The 14,572-nt window shown below is 43.2% G+C and overlaps 1 protein-coding gene across 7 annotated transcripts in view; it reads left to right on the top strand.

Moving 5' to 3' along the window:
* The window catches only part of LOC117230340 (trichohyalin), a 60,242-nt gene that overhangs the window by 21,286 nt on the left and 24,384 nt on the right, over positions 1–14,572 (top strand). For 2 of the 7 annotated variants that reach the window (XM_033487681.1, XM_033487680.1), the window contains exons 3-4: positions 2,651–2,747; positions 4,361–4,488. The exons of 1 other annotated variant lie outside the window; for it this stretch is intronic. In XM_033487681.1, the coding sequence (XP_033343572.1) occupies positions 2,651–2,747; positions 4,361–4,488 (225 nt within the window). Of the gene's footprint in view, positions 1–2,650; positions 2,748–4,360; positions 4,489–13,383; positions 14,281–14,572 lie in introns of all 7 variants that reach the window. 4 more of the 7 variants (XM_033487683.1, XM_033487682.1, XM_033487677.1 and 1 more) reach the window with 3 other exon arrangements.

Raw genomic sequence — 14,572 nt, 5'->3', positions numbered from 1 at the left:
ATACTACACGATAAAGCTAATGATTGTACCTGATGTCGATCTAAAATTCCGATCGAATCGAATTTACATTGCCTTTTTGTTTAGTCTCCTTCGAGATCTGTGAAATTTCTTTTGTAAATTCCCCCGGAATCTATAGAATTATCGTTAATCACGACGCAATCTAATTTCGCCGGGGCGCAACACGACATTCGTGTTCCACCGGAGTTTATTGATCCAGCACAGCGGTTCGGAGAAACCGTTGGATCGCTTTCGGCGCCACTGGGTGGCAGAATTAACGGAGTTATTGCGGGAAGCTGATAGCTGCCGTTGCCAAGATTTCCGGAAGCATCGCGAACCGTTGGCGGACAATCGGTCGTTTACCTCGAACAACATCTAAACCTCTTGTCTATTTCGGTTGTTCGCGTGACGCCTGGGCGCCAGTCAAACCGCACCCGTTACAGATTAGGCGAACGAATCGGCATCTAAATCGCTTGTATCCTGTCAAAACGGCGAGTAAATCGAGCCCCACGATTATCTCGTGCACGATCGTTCGCTTTCGTTCTGGCAGCATACGTAATATCAATTCGTCGCATTGAAACCAGCTCGTTCATTCAGTTCGAATAGGTTCCATTGCAGAGGAAGTTGTCGGTATCGAGCCGGATATCAAATCATTCCTTCTCACGCGAAGAACACCCAATGAGATCCATCTGGAATACTAAAATCTAGAGCTCGCTTCGGAGCTTGCTCATCGATTCGAGCGACGGTCCCAAAAGTATACACAGTCCCACTAGCGTAAGGAAGTTGAAGAACCGCCAGTGAATCGGTCGGAGCCGATCGAAAATTCTACCGAACGAGTTAACGCCGTATACCCGGCCAAACGATCGCGTAGACAGGTCAAACGTGCAACGCACTGGAAGCAACTGGTCGCCTTTGGCCACTTGCCAAATTATGCAGCCGCTTTCTGGCTACGTTCTCTCAGTCTTTATTATCGAATACGCCGATCGTGGTAAGGTCCATCGACACTACCCTCTGACTTCCGGTATCATTTTTCTCATGACAAGCCGCTATCACGTCGACCCTCACGATCGATCGCTAGATATCGTCTTCCTCTGTCTCTTAGTCTTCCTCTCCGCCCCCCCCCCGCCCCTTTCCGACTCCTCGGTTTTCCTTTTTCTCGGCAAAATTGACGAAAAAGGAGGGTTATGTCGATACCAGCTTTAGTACTATGATATTTTTTTTGAGGAGAAAAAGAAAACAAGATAGATCCTCCCCTAGGATCGAAAGAAACAGGAGAGAAAAAATTAAGCGTTTTGAGACAAATCCGAATCGGATCTTGATACGAATTAAATGTATTCTCGAATGTGCACAGAATTGAAGAAAAGTCTACGCTTGTTCGAAAATCCTTCGCAGATTCTCTGGTGTATTTCGAGCATAAGCCAGAGACCGAATGTCTTCGTTTATTGAACTTAGACCGTTTAACATTGAACCGGGTGCATTTATTTTCAGCTAAGCTTCGAGAAAGCTTGCGCAGCTGAAAGACCATTTCTGCGGTAACTGGTTTCTGCTTTTGAGGAATACGGATAAAGAAATAATCACGCGGTCTAAAACTTTGATCGTTTGTCGTAGGAACTGGGTTATTAACCTCGATAAAATTGTCGGAGATATTGTTTAGCCGTTTCTTTCAGGTCGTTTTGTTATTTACCCTCGTGAGAGGTATTTGTGGAAAGGAGAAAATATCTTGAAAGGTAAATCGAATTTTCTGGTCAAAAAATTATAACTGGATTTCGTATAATTGAATTTTGCCAATTTTCTCCATTTTTGTCCCTCAAATAATAGAAGTTTATATTTGGAAAGGTAAATCCAGTCGGTAGGAGTTTAATTAATCAGACACTGGCGAAAGTTTCGCTGCCACGGCGTTCTACTGTACAATTCGCTTAGAGCATATTCGCAGAAATCTGAATAAATTAGGAAAATAGAGGAAAAATCAGAGTGCAGGAAATTCGTATAGAAGCATCAAACGATATCGACGATAAGGTTCGGCCGACAACGTTCTCCGGCGACGACGTCGGCAAGAAAAGGAAGAGAGACGGCCAGCGGGTGTCTAATTCCAGGCTAATTACGTTTCTGCCGTCAAAGGGGCGGTCTAAATTCGTTATACGGGCGTCAAGCGCCACTATCTACCAACGACGTAACACAAATCGAGCATTTTACGGTAAAACACCCAGTTCCCTTCGTCTCTCTATGCTTCACCTCGACGCTCAACAGAGAACAATTGTCTTTGCGTCTTTCTGTCACTTTATTGTCTCAATGGCGTTGTTATTTAAAGATCCGCATGCTTTCGTTTGCAAGTTTCAATTTAAGAAATTGAAGTCATCGACGCGACGCCGTGTTCGTGCGTTCCTCATAAAATAAAAGTAGGAACTCGGCCGTCTTGTTAGCGACCTCGTTAAACTCTGGAATGAAGATTACCTGTGATAAATTTGTCATGGATCCGGTATTATTGCATAAGCGCCAGGACGAGGAAGGTCAGCAGAAGCTGTAAAACGAATTCTTGCGAACGAGCTTGGATTTTTTCAATTACCTCGGCGAAATGTCAGTTAAAGCTAGTGGAACTTGCGTTCTCAGAGGTCGCGTAAAATGCGATTTCACCGTTTTCTTTTTTCGATTACAGGAACTGGAATTGAGAATAGAGACACAGAAGCAAACCCTGCAAGCTCGTGATGAAAGCATCAAGAAGCTGCTCGAGATGCTCCAAAACAAGGGGATGGGTGAGGCATTCCATTCAAATTCGACTTTCCTACACAAACGCCATCATTTTTACTAATTAACGTCTCGTTCGTGCAACAGTGGCATTCCAGGCGGTTTCTGCAAAGACAGAAATGAAGTGAGATAAGAAATATTAATGTAACGCTTGTAACTCTTTAACCTCTTGTCTTGTAGTATTAAGGCACGAATTGTGGCTCTAAGAGTTTAGGTCCTCGCTTAATAAAGATAAGTTTACTTTGATAAGAAGATTTGCATTAAACTGTAATTCTAATTTCAACTTTTTAGACAGAAGATCGTTAGGTACATCTAAACTGCATATAATATCTTAATATTCTTCATTCGACGCTCTGTTATAACAATGAATAGTTAGCGCTAGCTTAAATGGCTACTGAAGAAACGGTAAGGCAAGAGGTTAACGAATTTTTGTAGAATCGATATCGTAAAACCGTAAAGAGCATCATCGAGTATTACCATAAATATGTAAAAATTGTTCGATCAATTCACTTCAATTCTGTGAGCATTCGCTATCCTTTACTAAAGTATTTCATCTTTTAGTAAAAGTATGTGTGTGTGACCATTCTGCAGATACTTATCCTCGTGCATCATATAATAACATTCTAGCGACGAAGACCTTCGTTTGAATTAGCAGCATCACGTGACTCTATAGTGAATTACGAAAAGATTCTTAAGAAGATGAAAAACAATATTTATCGTTACTAACACTTCAACGAAAACACTGTCGAAAAAGTTGACGATTAATAAAATTTCACGAAGCCTTGAGCCGTGTGCAACCCTCGCGTCGGTGAGTTCTGCGCGAAATTAAAGCGCGCTTGCGCTCGTTGCGCTCCTCGATTCCTGGGGAAAAATAATCCGCGAAATTACGCGCCGTGTAACAACTTCCCCGTATAATAATCATAAAGAGAGTGCACGTAGAACAGGACAAAGCGGTAAAGGGGTTCAACTTCCGCCGAAATTTCCGGACGAATTTTCTTCGTGCCCAATTCCGCGCGGTTATGTGGTCCTGTAATATTCACTCGCTCGTGGCAGCTAATAATCGCGAAACGAACGAAAGTTGGCCGTAACCGCGGTAATTGTAGCGTAAATATTTGCAACTGGATCGTGAAACTATTTTGTGCGAGAACGTAAGCGTGCTTATTTGCGAAAGGTCGTGCTGGATGCACGAAAATATCGTCATCGCAGTTTCGCTGTGACCGAGATACAAGGCTGGTTGACGATAACAACCCGTTATATCGTCGACTGGTGTCGTGAGAAACGTTTCAGAACGTTCGGTTTCATTCTGACGATGTTTACGGCTTAGATATCATTCGATCATTGACCGAAAACTTCAACTAGTGAGACATGGAAAAAGATAGCATCGATTCTTCGTCGTGGCATGTAACAGCGAAACACGGGTATTATTCTAATGGTATTGTAGGACGAAAAGCTGCAATCACCGAAGAAGTGTTAAAACAAAAAAAGCCAATTTCACCTTGTAAAATTCACGAGAAACGAAGCTTTCAAAGATCATATTCCTCCCCTCCCCTACATGAAAGATCACGAAGAGAACCGTACCAAGAGACCTTTAAAAATTGATGTTAAATCGTGTAAAACGCAGACAGAGACCGTACGAAAATCTGGACACCGAGCAGACATACCAAGAGCTTCTCGTTGCTTTCTGCTGTTCCAGGAAAAGAGGAGGAAAGGATCATGTTCCAGCAGATGCAGTCGATGGCCCAGAAGCAGGTCCTTAAGCTATTTCTACCCATGTCGGCATATTCATTATACATATATATATATATATATAATTATTATTCTCTCTCTACATATATATGTATCACTACCACTCTGATCGACGATATGTTACTATCACGCTCATCCAACGTATATGTACATATCATGTATCGTTCGTCTATCGTGAGACCATTGTACACACGCATCTCGCGGTGCAGAGATGCGGGTGCACACGCATATTACGAAACGGGATCGACATTGTTCTATATTCTCTCTTTCACATATCTTATTCTTCTACTGTTTTTTTTTCTTTTTGTTTGATTTTCTCTTTCTTAAAATCGCTGCCCACTGTTGTGACGTAGTTTGCTTGCAAAGTAGAGAGTTATTATTGCGCTGCCAGTGGCTTCACAGTTCTCTTGCCCCGTGTCATTTCATGCTTCAGTCCCCCTCGCCGCCGCCGCCACCCTTGTTCCACCCATTTGCGTATGATACTTCACGCCGCGCCGTTATGCCATCACGCGCCACCCCGCCAGAAAGGGAAAACGAACGATTTCCCAGGGAAAAACGAGTTGTCATCAAAAGCAAACGTTTCCCCTTGCTATATACAGTAGGAGGCTGAGCACACGGATGTCCCGTCTAGACACGAGCATTTTTGCGACCGACGTGACAGAATTCCTTTTCATGAACAAGTAATCTGTGTAATCGTTAGTTACAACATGTTACATAACATGTTACAACGACACGGTCGCGAAAATGCGACGAGTGATCGAGCCTCGCGTATCACCGGCTCGATTACGCACCAACCTCGCACGAAAATGATCTTTTTACCCTCATGTATTCGCAAGAGAAAGCCGGACGAAACGTGTATCAGGTACGGTATATCGAATTGAAGCAAGCTGACACGGGCTGCGATCAGAGTGCACACGTATCATCGGATCGCCGTGAGATACTTCGCGTTTCTTCATTCCACCTAGGAATTATACAATTTTATTTATCGTCTTGAACTTCGGCGCTTCCCGCTGCTTCTCGTCGCCTCACCAAAAGAGAAGAAGGACTAATCGATCGAGATTTTTTACGGCCCATGACGCTTACGGTTTCGAATACAATCACGTTCAAACACGAACAGCACACGTTCCAGAGGTATACATACACACGAACATGGCCCAATGTATTAGGCACGCGTATCGTCGTGTTCACCAGCACGCAAAAAAGAGCACACGTGTACCTTCACTTTCACGCTTGCACAGCACCAACGTGCTCGCGGACGCTCGTGTCCCGTGTACGCGTCCTTGTTCCGATCTGTCGTACGAAACGTCCAAAAGCTCCGATTAATCGAATAGAAAAATCGCGAAAACATTAATTTCAATTAAACAATAGCGAATAACCTGTATGCTCCAGATATTAAAATAACATCGAGTACTATACTCTTTATCATATACTTGTTGCTATAGTCGTAAAGTAAATTTACTTATATCATATTTCTCTCTAGCTAAAGGAACTTTGTGTATCGCGTTCTATATTTCTCACATTTAAAAAGAAAGCACCATTCTTCCAACGAAGCCCTCGTTTTTAACAATATACGAAGGGATGAAAGGGATAAAACGTTGCGTTAAAAATACAGTGAAACATTATTTCTTGTTTCAAATTTCCTTTTAAGGGGAGAGAGAGAAAGGTACAGATCATCGATTCTCAGCGTCTTGAAAGCGAGCTTTTGGACGGTTTCCTAGCAGTGGTCAGAGCAACGCTTATTCTAGCAGCATTCTATATACTGTCGCTATTTCGCCACCACCGTAGCAAATGTTTGTATCGTTATTGTCGTTACTGTTCCACGAGCACCGCCGCCATCATGTTCTTTCGCATATCTCACGTTATTTCGTCTGTTAGAACCGTCGTAGTCGTTCCCAAAACGTCGTTCGCGTGTAGTTAGCACTACATAGCCAGTCTGTAGCCTAATCTCGGATGCGAAGTCGCCGCGGAGATCTGAACAAGCTTCACCGAATAACTCCTGCTGTCGGCAGGAGAACGTAATAAGAAAGTCTTTTTATTACGAATGACTTGGTTTCCTGGGAATTTTCAATACGTTAGAGAGAAAAGAGTTCCACTGAAGGTATTTGTCGAACATAAAAAAAGAGTGCAACTTAATAAAGCGTTTTATATTTGAAGCAGATGCGAGTAGAACAGGTGAATAACGGTCAAGCAAGGGATGCAGTAAAATATCCCATTAGTATTCATCCTTAGCGGAACAGTAGAATAGTTTTTCGAGAGTCAGACATGCTTAACTCGCAACACGGGAGGACGCGTTAAGCGTAACAAATTCAAGCACAGAAAGTAGTTCAAGCACGCGTGCCTGCACACAATAACGAGAAGCTGGAAACGGAGCTTGGAAAACGCAGCACGCGATTTCCATAACGGAGAGAATATTCAAAATACGTTTCTCTTGCAGAACGAGAGGAAATAATAATTGGAAATTCACGGCGACGTCGCATCCGTTCGAACATTCTCCGATAATCCTGCATCTCCGTGTATGTGCCTGCGTTTTAGATCTAGGATTTAGGTGAAGTCTACGTGGCTTGAGTGGTAATTTACAGATATTTAGCGAGAGGGGAATTCACGCGAAAATAAACAGAGGACTCATTTAAGCATTCTCAAAGAATCATTTATGATACCGGTCGGACAGAGCATCGAAAAATCAAAAGAAATACATTTTAACCAGACGTGTTATCATCACATCTTTCTCTTATTCTTTCTTTCTCTCTTTTTTCTTGCACCGGAAGGATGCACCCTCCGTGGTGCAGCCTTCCATCATCGTGTTCGATCATCTAGGTCGGGCACCGAGAGTGAGATGTCGAAACGAACAATGCACCAGCACCAAGACCTATCTCGTCACCGACATTTTTCTTGTGCCGTACGATTTAGTAGCACCTTCTTACGAGTCCGATTTGTTCACCCACGATCTAAGATCCCATCGATCCCGTTCATGACTGACATACTTCATCCCAGAAGAAACGAATGGAGGAAAGGATGCTTATGCATCTTCGGATGCACATTGGACTCAATACGTGACGTTGCATCATGGTGATGCTGCACGTGGCGCAATTTTGTTATAGCAACGGTTATTGCTAAGATTGCGAACGAGAATCGAATAGATTCTGGCAGATTTTGGTTTTATGGAAGAGAGGATTTTATTTTCAGCTTTCTTTCGCTCGTGGATTTTGTTGGGCGAAGAAATCGATCGATTCGTCCGGATGGTTTATTTTCGTTCAAACGAAGAGAACGCTGCGCACTTAATTGGAACATTATTTACTTTACACACTGGCAAACGACGAAGCTACGATGATAATTGTTTCCAGGATTAAAATCGTGTTAGAGACAAACGTATTTTTTTTTAGTAGCGCATGCTTCTTTCTCATTTACGGTCGATAGGGTTTTGTTGGTTTTCGATTTGGTTAGTTCCTTTCACGGAACCTCTCAAGCTTAATCAAAGACGAAACGCAAGAAGTCGAGGGCATAGCGTTAAGCTATTTATCGAGGAAGCGAAACGTGTCAGAAAGCCAATGAAGTATGTCAAGCCGTGGCTAACATCCTTGACAAAGCATGCGACAGGAATCAGTCTCCCAGAAACGAGATATTCAAGAGTATAGACTCTCTCCCTTCTCCATCGTCGTTCTCTTACTCCCTGCCCTCTGGTACTCTGTTTCTTTATTCTCTGTCTGTCTTTTTCTCTTGTTCTGCCTTTCTCTTTGCACCCTGCGGATCGAACGACGACTGTACGAGACGTCGACGACAAGGACTTTGGCAAAAAAAATATAGACGGCTGATCGGGGAAAGTACAGAGAAATAGGAAGAAAAAGAAACAAAGAACTGAACGAATGCAATGATAAATCATGCAAAAATTTAAAAATATGTTTATATGTATATGTGTGTGTGTATATATATATACATATAAATGAAAGAACAAAATGTGCTGCGATTGAAATGCGTGGAATGAGCTGCTTTGGATGTGTAGGTGATAAAACGTTTAGCAACCCCTAACGGGGGGAAATTCACGCCCGCATCCGCCCCTTCGTCACTTACCCCGTTCTAACAATAACAACTACTATTACAACAACTACCACATTATCGACCAATCAACTGTCATAACTACCGCCGTGAGAAAAATACTGAATCATCATCATTATCTTCATCATCGACAACAACATCAACACCTTCGATCATTACCATCAACCGGTCATTAAAGTCTCCTCTGAAATTAGTGGCCAAAGACATGCACGTGACCTCTTTCCCAGATCCAGGCCCTGCCAGAGAAGACCGAACAGGTACACTGATGACACGATTAAGTCTCGATAAGAATTTATCTCGAACCGACAGGGAACGAAGCGTACACTCTGAAATCACTACCCACCCGATGAACCCTCTCGATCAACCCCCATTGAGTAGCACGTAAATCGGATCGATTCGTTTTTCACGAAACGAGAGCGGACCGTTGATGTTTCTTTGCTAACTTGCTAACTGTGTTTCTTTACGTCGGCCCAGTGAACAGGAATTTCGCGCAATTGGAACTGGTCGAGAACGAGGATAAGTCGGGTGCCTGGAAATAGATCGCGTTCGACGAAGCACAATGCGAAAATAACTGGGAATCAACGTGGAACGGGAAGTTGTAATTAGAAAGGGATGGTAACTTTTTATTTTCACGGTGTACGAAGTAGTATTGAATGGAAAAATTGATTAAATTAAATCGTTTCGCTATATTTCAAAATGACGGCTGGATAGGATAGTTCCTGTAGATTAATTTTAAAAGAAAAGTCGAACGAAATTGTCACGCTTTTATCAGAAAGGTATAAAATATTGTTTTACATTTCTCGAACTAAACTCTAGGGAATCGAATGAAAACTCTCGACGAGTTTCTTTGCGTGAAATCTGTAACTTCCACGTCACGCCTTCGACAAAAAAAAAGCGACGTACACGTATATATTACATGCGCGTCTCAACTTTTGTGTGTATACACCTGCTGGAGATCGTGCCTTCGGAAAAGCCATGGTACGTATGCCACACAATCCGCGAAATTCGAGTCAAAAGTCACGCCAATCCCTGCTAGTCTCGTTTGCTTATTTTCCTGTTCGATACTTGCCTCGTGCGGTTTTCATATCGTGAAACAGTTCGGAATAAAAATCGATCGATGATCGGAAAATATTTGTTTCATACGTGACCAATCTTTTTCAGTTTTGTCCCAAATTATTTTATAGATTTTTCGCGACAGATGAAATTTATGATTAAACCGCTAAGTCTGCGATATTTTTCACCAGTAGTTTCACAGTTGGAAACATTTTTAATTAAATCGCTATTTTCGTATGGTCGCGAGTTTCCAGTGAGATAGAAGATATTGTATTAAAATCGCCGATGGACATCTCGATTCTATCTGTGACATGGTTCGATTGATATCAATTACAAAAAAAAAAAAAAGAAAAAAAAAGTATTCGTGGAAAGAATATCAGGAAAATATGCAGTATGGAAGACCGTGTACATAGTCGGCTCTGTGTCAATCACAATATCGCAACACCGTGCAACGAGACCAAACGAATCCATATTTGACACCATCAACAAACATCATACTTGAAACTGCTTAAGTTGGATCGAATACGGTTGACGATGCACCTGGAAATTAATGCACATTCACTGCTTTCAACGTGTGCACTATTCGGACAAGACAAAGAGATTCTCGATGTAAGGCACAAACAGAATCACGTAAGTCATTAATGAGAATGTGAGTGGTTTTGCAAAGAGCATGCCAGTTGTTAGATATCTGCAATTAAAAAGTCTGTAATTTTCAAGGAGTATGTTATATATAGGGATATTTAAAAAAAAAACGAAAATTAGAAAATGGGATAGAAAAGAGAATAAAAATGCTCCGTGCAAGAGCCATGGCTGCAATATTTTTCTCGTCTTTCGATTAAAGTCTAGAGACTGAAAAATTGAATAAAGTTATGCATACGAGAGAGAGGTGAATCGTCGCATTGATAGCCTCGAACGGAGCGAACGTTTATTCCAAACGGCACTCGACTCGATTTTGACGATCTGAAGCTCTGGAAGACAAGGGATAGCATCGAGCCGTGCGAGACTTTTGATTCGTCCCGTAAGAGAAACATTTTCATACGATCATTTTCTTTGATATGTGCTACTGTTCATTCTCACGTCACGTGTGCACCGGTTAAAATGATCATCGGTAGAACCTAGAAAGTTTTGTGATTTATTTGCTTCGTGGCTAACGAAATATCCAACGAAATATCTGTCAAATTCTTCGATATTTGGAATTTGAATTTTTTAATTTCGCTATAACATCGTTCCAACATAGGGAAAGTTTTCAAGCACCATAAAATCGCATTGTACATTTTTCGCGATAACGAGTTTGGTTTCGACAGCATGACACGATATTGTCAGAGGGGCAATATTTTACAAAATATTTCACGTTCTACCATCGAGTAACTCATCTCGTGTATGTACACTTACATTATACACACGCGAATGAATGGCTACACTATATATATATATATTACATTTTAATACGATTACGGAATGTTTTTCCTCCTTACACGACATTCACGTACTTTCTCTCTAAAAGGAATAAAAAACGCACCACGTTTTTCTTTCTCTGTACATCCACAAGATACATATACCACTATTATATATTTTTCCTCTTGATTTCTTGATCTGGTCATCTCCGCTGTGACTCACTGTATGTTTTTACCACCCAGTTATATATTATATACTCTCTTCTCGTTCTTGTACATCTCAGACACGTTCTTGCTCATCACGACTAACCGCTATCATGGCCATTCGTCGTAATCGATGCACGAGCAGCGGGACGGTCCGAAAGTCGTCAAGTCGCGTCAAGGCGAGCCGATCCCAGGCCCAAGGGAGGACTTTGCGACTGTTTGGCACCGACCTGATGCGACATGCGATAATACGACTTCATTCTCCTCGCGTAATCTACTGTCTTATCCTCTACCGTTTATATCTCTTGTGTTTTGTCCATTGTGAGTGGTTGCAAGCCGAATTTCTTACTCTACCATTATTTTGTAATAGCTACGTTTCCACGAGATCATTCGAACGTTCAACATCGACGTACGACGATTAATCATCGATTTGATTAATTTAATTAATTATTTAATAAAAATAATACGCGAAAGAATTACGCGATTGATAGAAGAACGAGTACGCTCTTTAAAAATAAATCTCACTGATCGTTGAACGAGGTAAATACGAATCTGTTTGCAATCACTCGACGGATTCATCGTACATACAGGCCACATACTCGCCGAAATGCGTATCCACGAATCGCGATCATCTCCAACACGCTCACACCATCATCGATCCAAAAAGACGCGAAACCTTCCAGCACTTTTCTTTCGGCACTACTTAGCTTCACAGTGCTCTTGCGCAGAGATCGAATTCACCGTTGTCTGATAGCACCTGAACGTGCCGTTAGCATCCATCAATACGAGTCGTGGATACGCATTGCTCGTACTCATCTTGTCCATGCGACGTGGCCGCGTTTCGAAAGTATCCTCTGATCGATAAAGCTCGCGCCGCGATCGCTGCATTGGTTAGTTTAATGTACGCGATTAGGACGCCTCGGGATTAAACGATCGGCGAACAATAACTGAGAGGATAGGAGGCAAAGAACGAAAGGGAAAGAGAGTCGTCGAAACGCCGCGCGCAGAAATATGGACAACGATGTCGGCCGTACGTCGCGGTGGGCGAAAGAACTGCGGCGGCGCCCGGCGTTCGCAAGAGGATCTTTCTATCGTGGAAAGAACAAGAGAATTCAAAAATTCGCATCCAATCGAAAGATCGAAGGCTCGGAGATGAGAAAAGACAATCGAAAAAAGTAACAAAAAAAAAAAAAAGTATTGGAAAAGACGATAGAAGCCTTCGGTTGATAAAGTGACCTTGCGATCGTGGATCAGATGAAAATCAGATGAAAATGAAAATATTTGAGAGATCGATTAATAAAAAACGTTGTGGTCCTTGTGGACGATCATGGATGTCATTGGTGATCGGTGGTGCTCCTTGTAGCCCCGCCGGATAAATACAGCAACTGTACGTCGATGAATCAGAGAAAATACTATACGTTGGGAAACGATAAGAGGACCCATGGTCATTCGGAGGAGCGCGATATGATCGGCTGGATGTGTCGAAAGAAGAAGGAAGCTCGGCGGAACGTCGCTTTTCTTTCGTCAACCGGGACGCTGCCGGTGCCACTTCCGCTTCCTCGAGACTGTCCCGTGTGGAAATGAAAGGACCTTGAACGAATTCGATATCAGGTTTCTCCACTGCATGCGACAAAAATATAAGAAATTGGAATTACTCGTCTACTAAGAAACGAAATTTACTATTCAAAATGAAGATTATACTTTTTTTTTAAGCGTAGAAGTAAAAATAAAGTATCAAGTCGTCAGAGATTCTGACTGTACTTAGTCAGAATTAGACTATGTCAATTTCCATAATTTCGATACTTTATAGAGCGAATAATGGTTGGTATTAATCGCCGAAAGGAAATAACAGGAAAATTCGATAGTTTACAATGAAAAATTAGAGATACTTCCAAGTACATTGACCTCGATGGAATATTCGTACAACTCGCACGCAGTGGTTGCAGTTGCACCCTCGAAAATTAATTGATCTAAGGCGACGATTCACGGGACAGATTTCGTGTGTTAGCGAAGCCGCACTCAACCACCGTAGTACATCTCTTCTACCGAACCACCGCATACATCACACCAAGAAAATAAAACTGTAGCAGTAAAAAAAAAAAAATACAAAAAAAGTCCCTCGCACGCTCGCTAGAGAGACACGAGATGAGGGAACATCGACGAGTGTAACCGTGTCTCTATTGCTTGTGTTGTAAAGGAGCTCAAAGCCACGAACGAGAGCCTGAAGAGTCTGCAGACGCAGCTGGAGCTGGCGTACGCGTCGACCGCGTCATCCGGAGCAGCCGTGGCGGGCGGAAGTGCTGGTGTCGGGCTAGGTAGCGTATCAGGTGCAGGCGGTACTGTCCTCGGAGGTAGCGTGGCGGTTCCAGGCGGCGTGCCCGGTAGCACCACCCTGACGGCCATCTTGGAGACAAAAGACGCGCGCATACAAACCCTGGAGAAGGAGGTGGCGTTACTCGAGGCCGAGTTACAGCGTATTAAGGAATGCGGCGGTAGACTAAGGGAGCAGTTGCTGAAAGCGACCGCCGTGCCTAGTAGTAGCGGGGGCTGTAGTGTACAGCAACAAACGATAACGGAACAGACGCAACAGCAACAACAAAATAAGGTTACCGCGGGAGGTATCGAGTCGCATGTGCGGCAGGGATTGGTAACGGCCATGGGTGGTCCGCAGCAGCCCGGCACGTTGGCCTTGGCCAGGGGACCGTCCGTGATGACCTCGCTGGTACCGTATGGTCACTCGTCGTCCTCGGCATTAACCAGTTCATTGCTTGCCGGTTCGACAGGTGGGACCACGAGCGGCGGAGGCGGTGGGGGCGGTTCCTCGTGCCTTGGCGGCATCTCGTCGGGCGCTGCCACCGGCGTGGTCAATCCCTATACCGATCGTTACGCCGATCATCATCTCCATCAGCTTCATCATCATCCTCATCATTATCAGCATCATCTCCATCAACACCAGCAGCATCAACAGCAGCTGCAGTTGCAGCATCAGCAGCAAATGCAGCAACACTTGAAACATATTGAGCCTGCGGCGCAGGGCGCACTGGCTCTACACGCGCACACCTTCAACAAGCACGACATGAACTTCAAACGGCAAGTAAGTTTCTTCATCAACAACGTGCGGATCGAAAAGAACGACGCCGTCTAGGGATCTATCGAACTCTGGATTCTCTGCTCTCTGTTGAGTCACGCTGGACCTTGCACGCCGCAGGTTCCTCTGCGTGAGTACCCGATCTATCCGATCTACGACAGGTATATTGAGAGAAAAGGCTCACGATACTACACAATATACTACCATTACTACTACCATTACTACTACTACTACTATTACTACTATTACTACTACTGCTACTACTACTACTACTACTACTACTACTACTACTACTGCT

Source organism: Bombus vosnesenskii, unplaced genomic scaffold (genome assembly GCF_011952255.1).
Source record: "Bombus vosnesenskii isolate JDL3184/JDL3185 unplaced genomic scaffold, Bvos_JDL3184-5_v1.1 scf7180000013266, whole genome shotgun sequence".
NCBI lineage: Eukaryota > Metazoa > Arthropoda > Insecta > Hymenoptera > Apidae > Bombus > Bombus vosnesenskii.
Note: the sequence above shows the minus strand (reverse complement) of the source record. Positions and strands in the feature narration are given on the sequence as shown.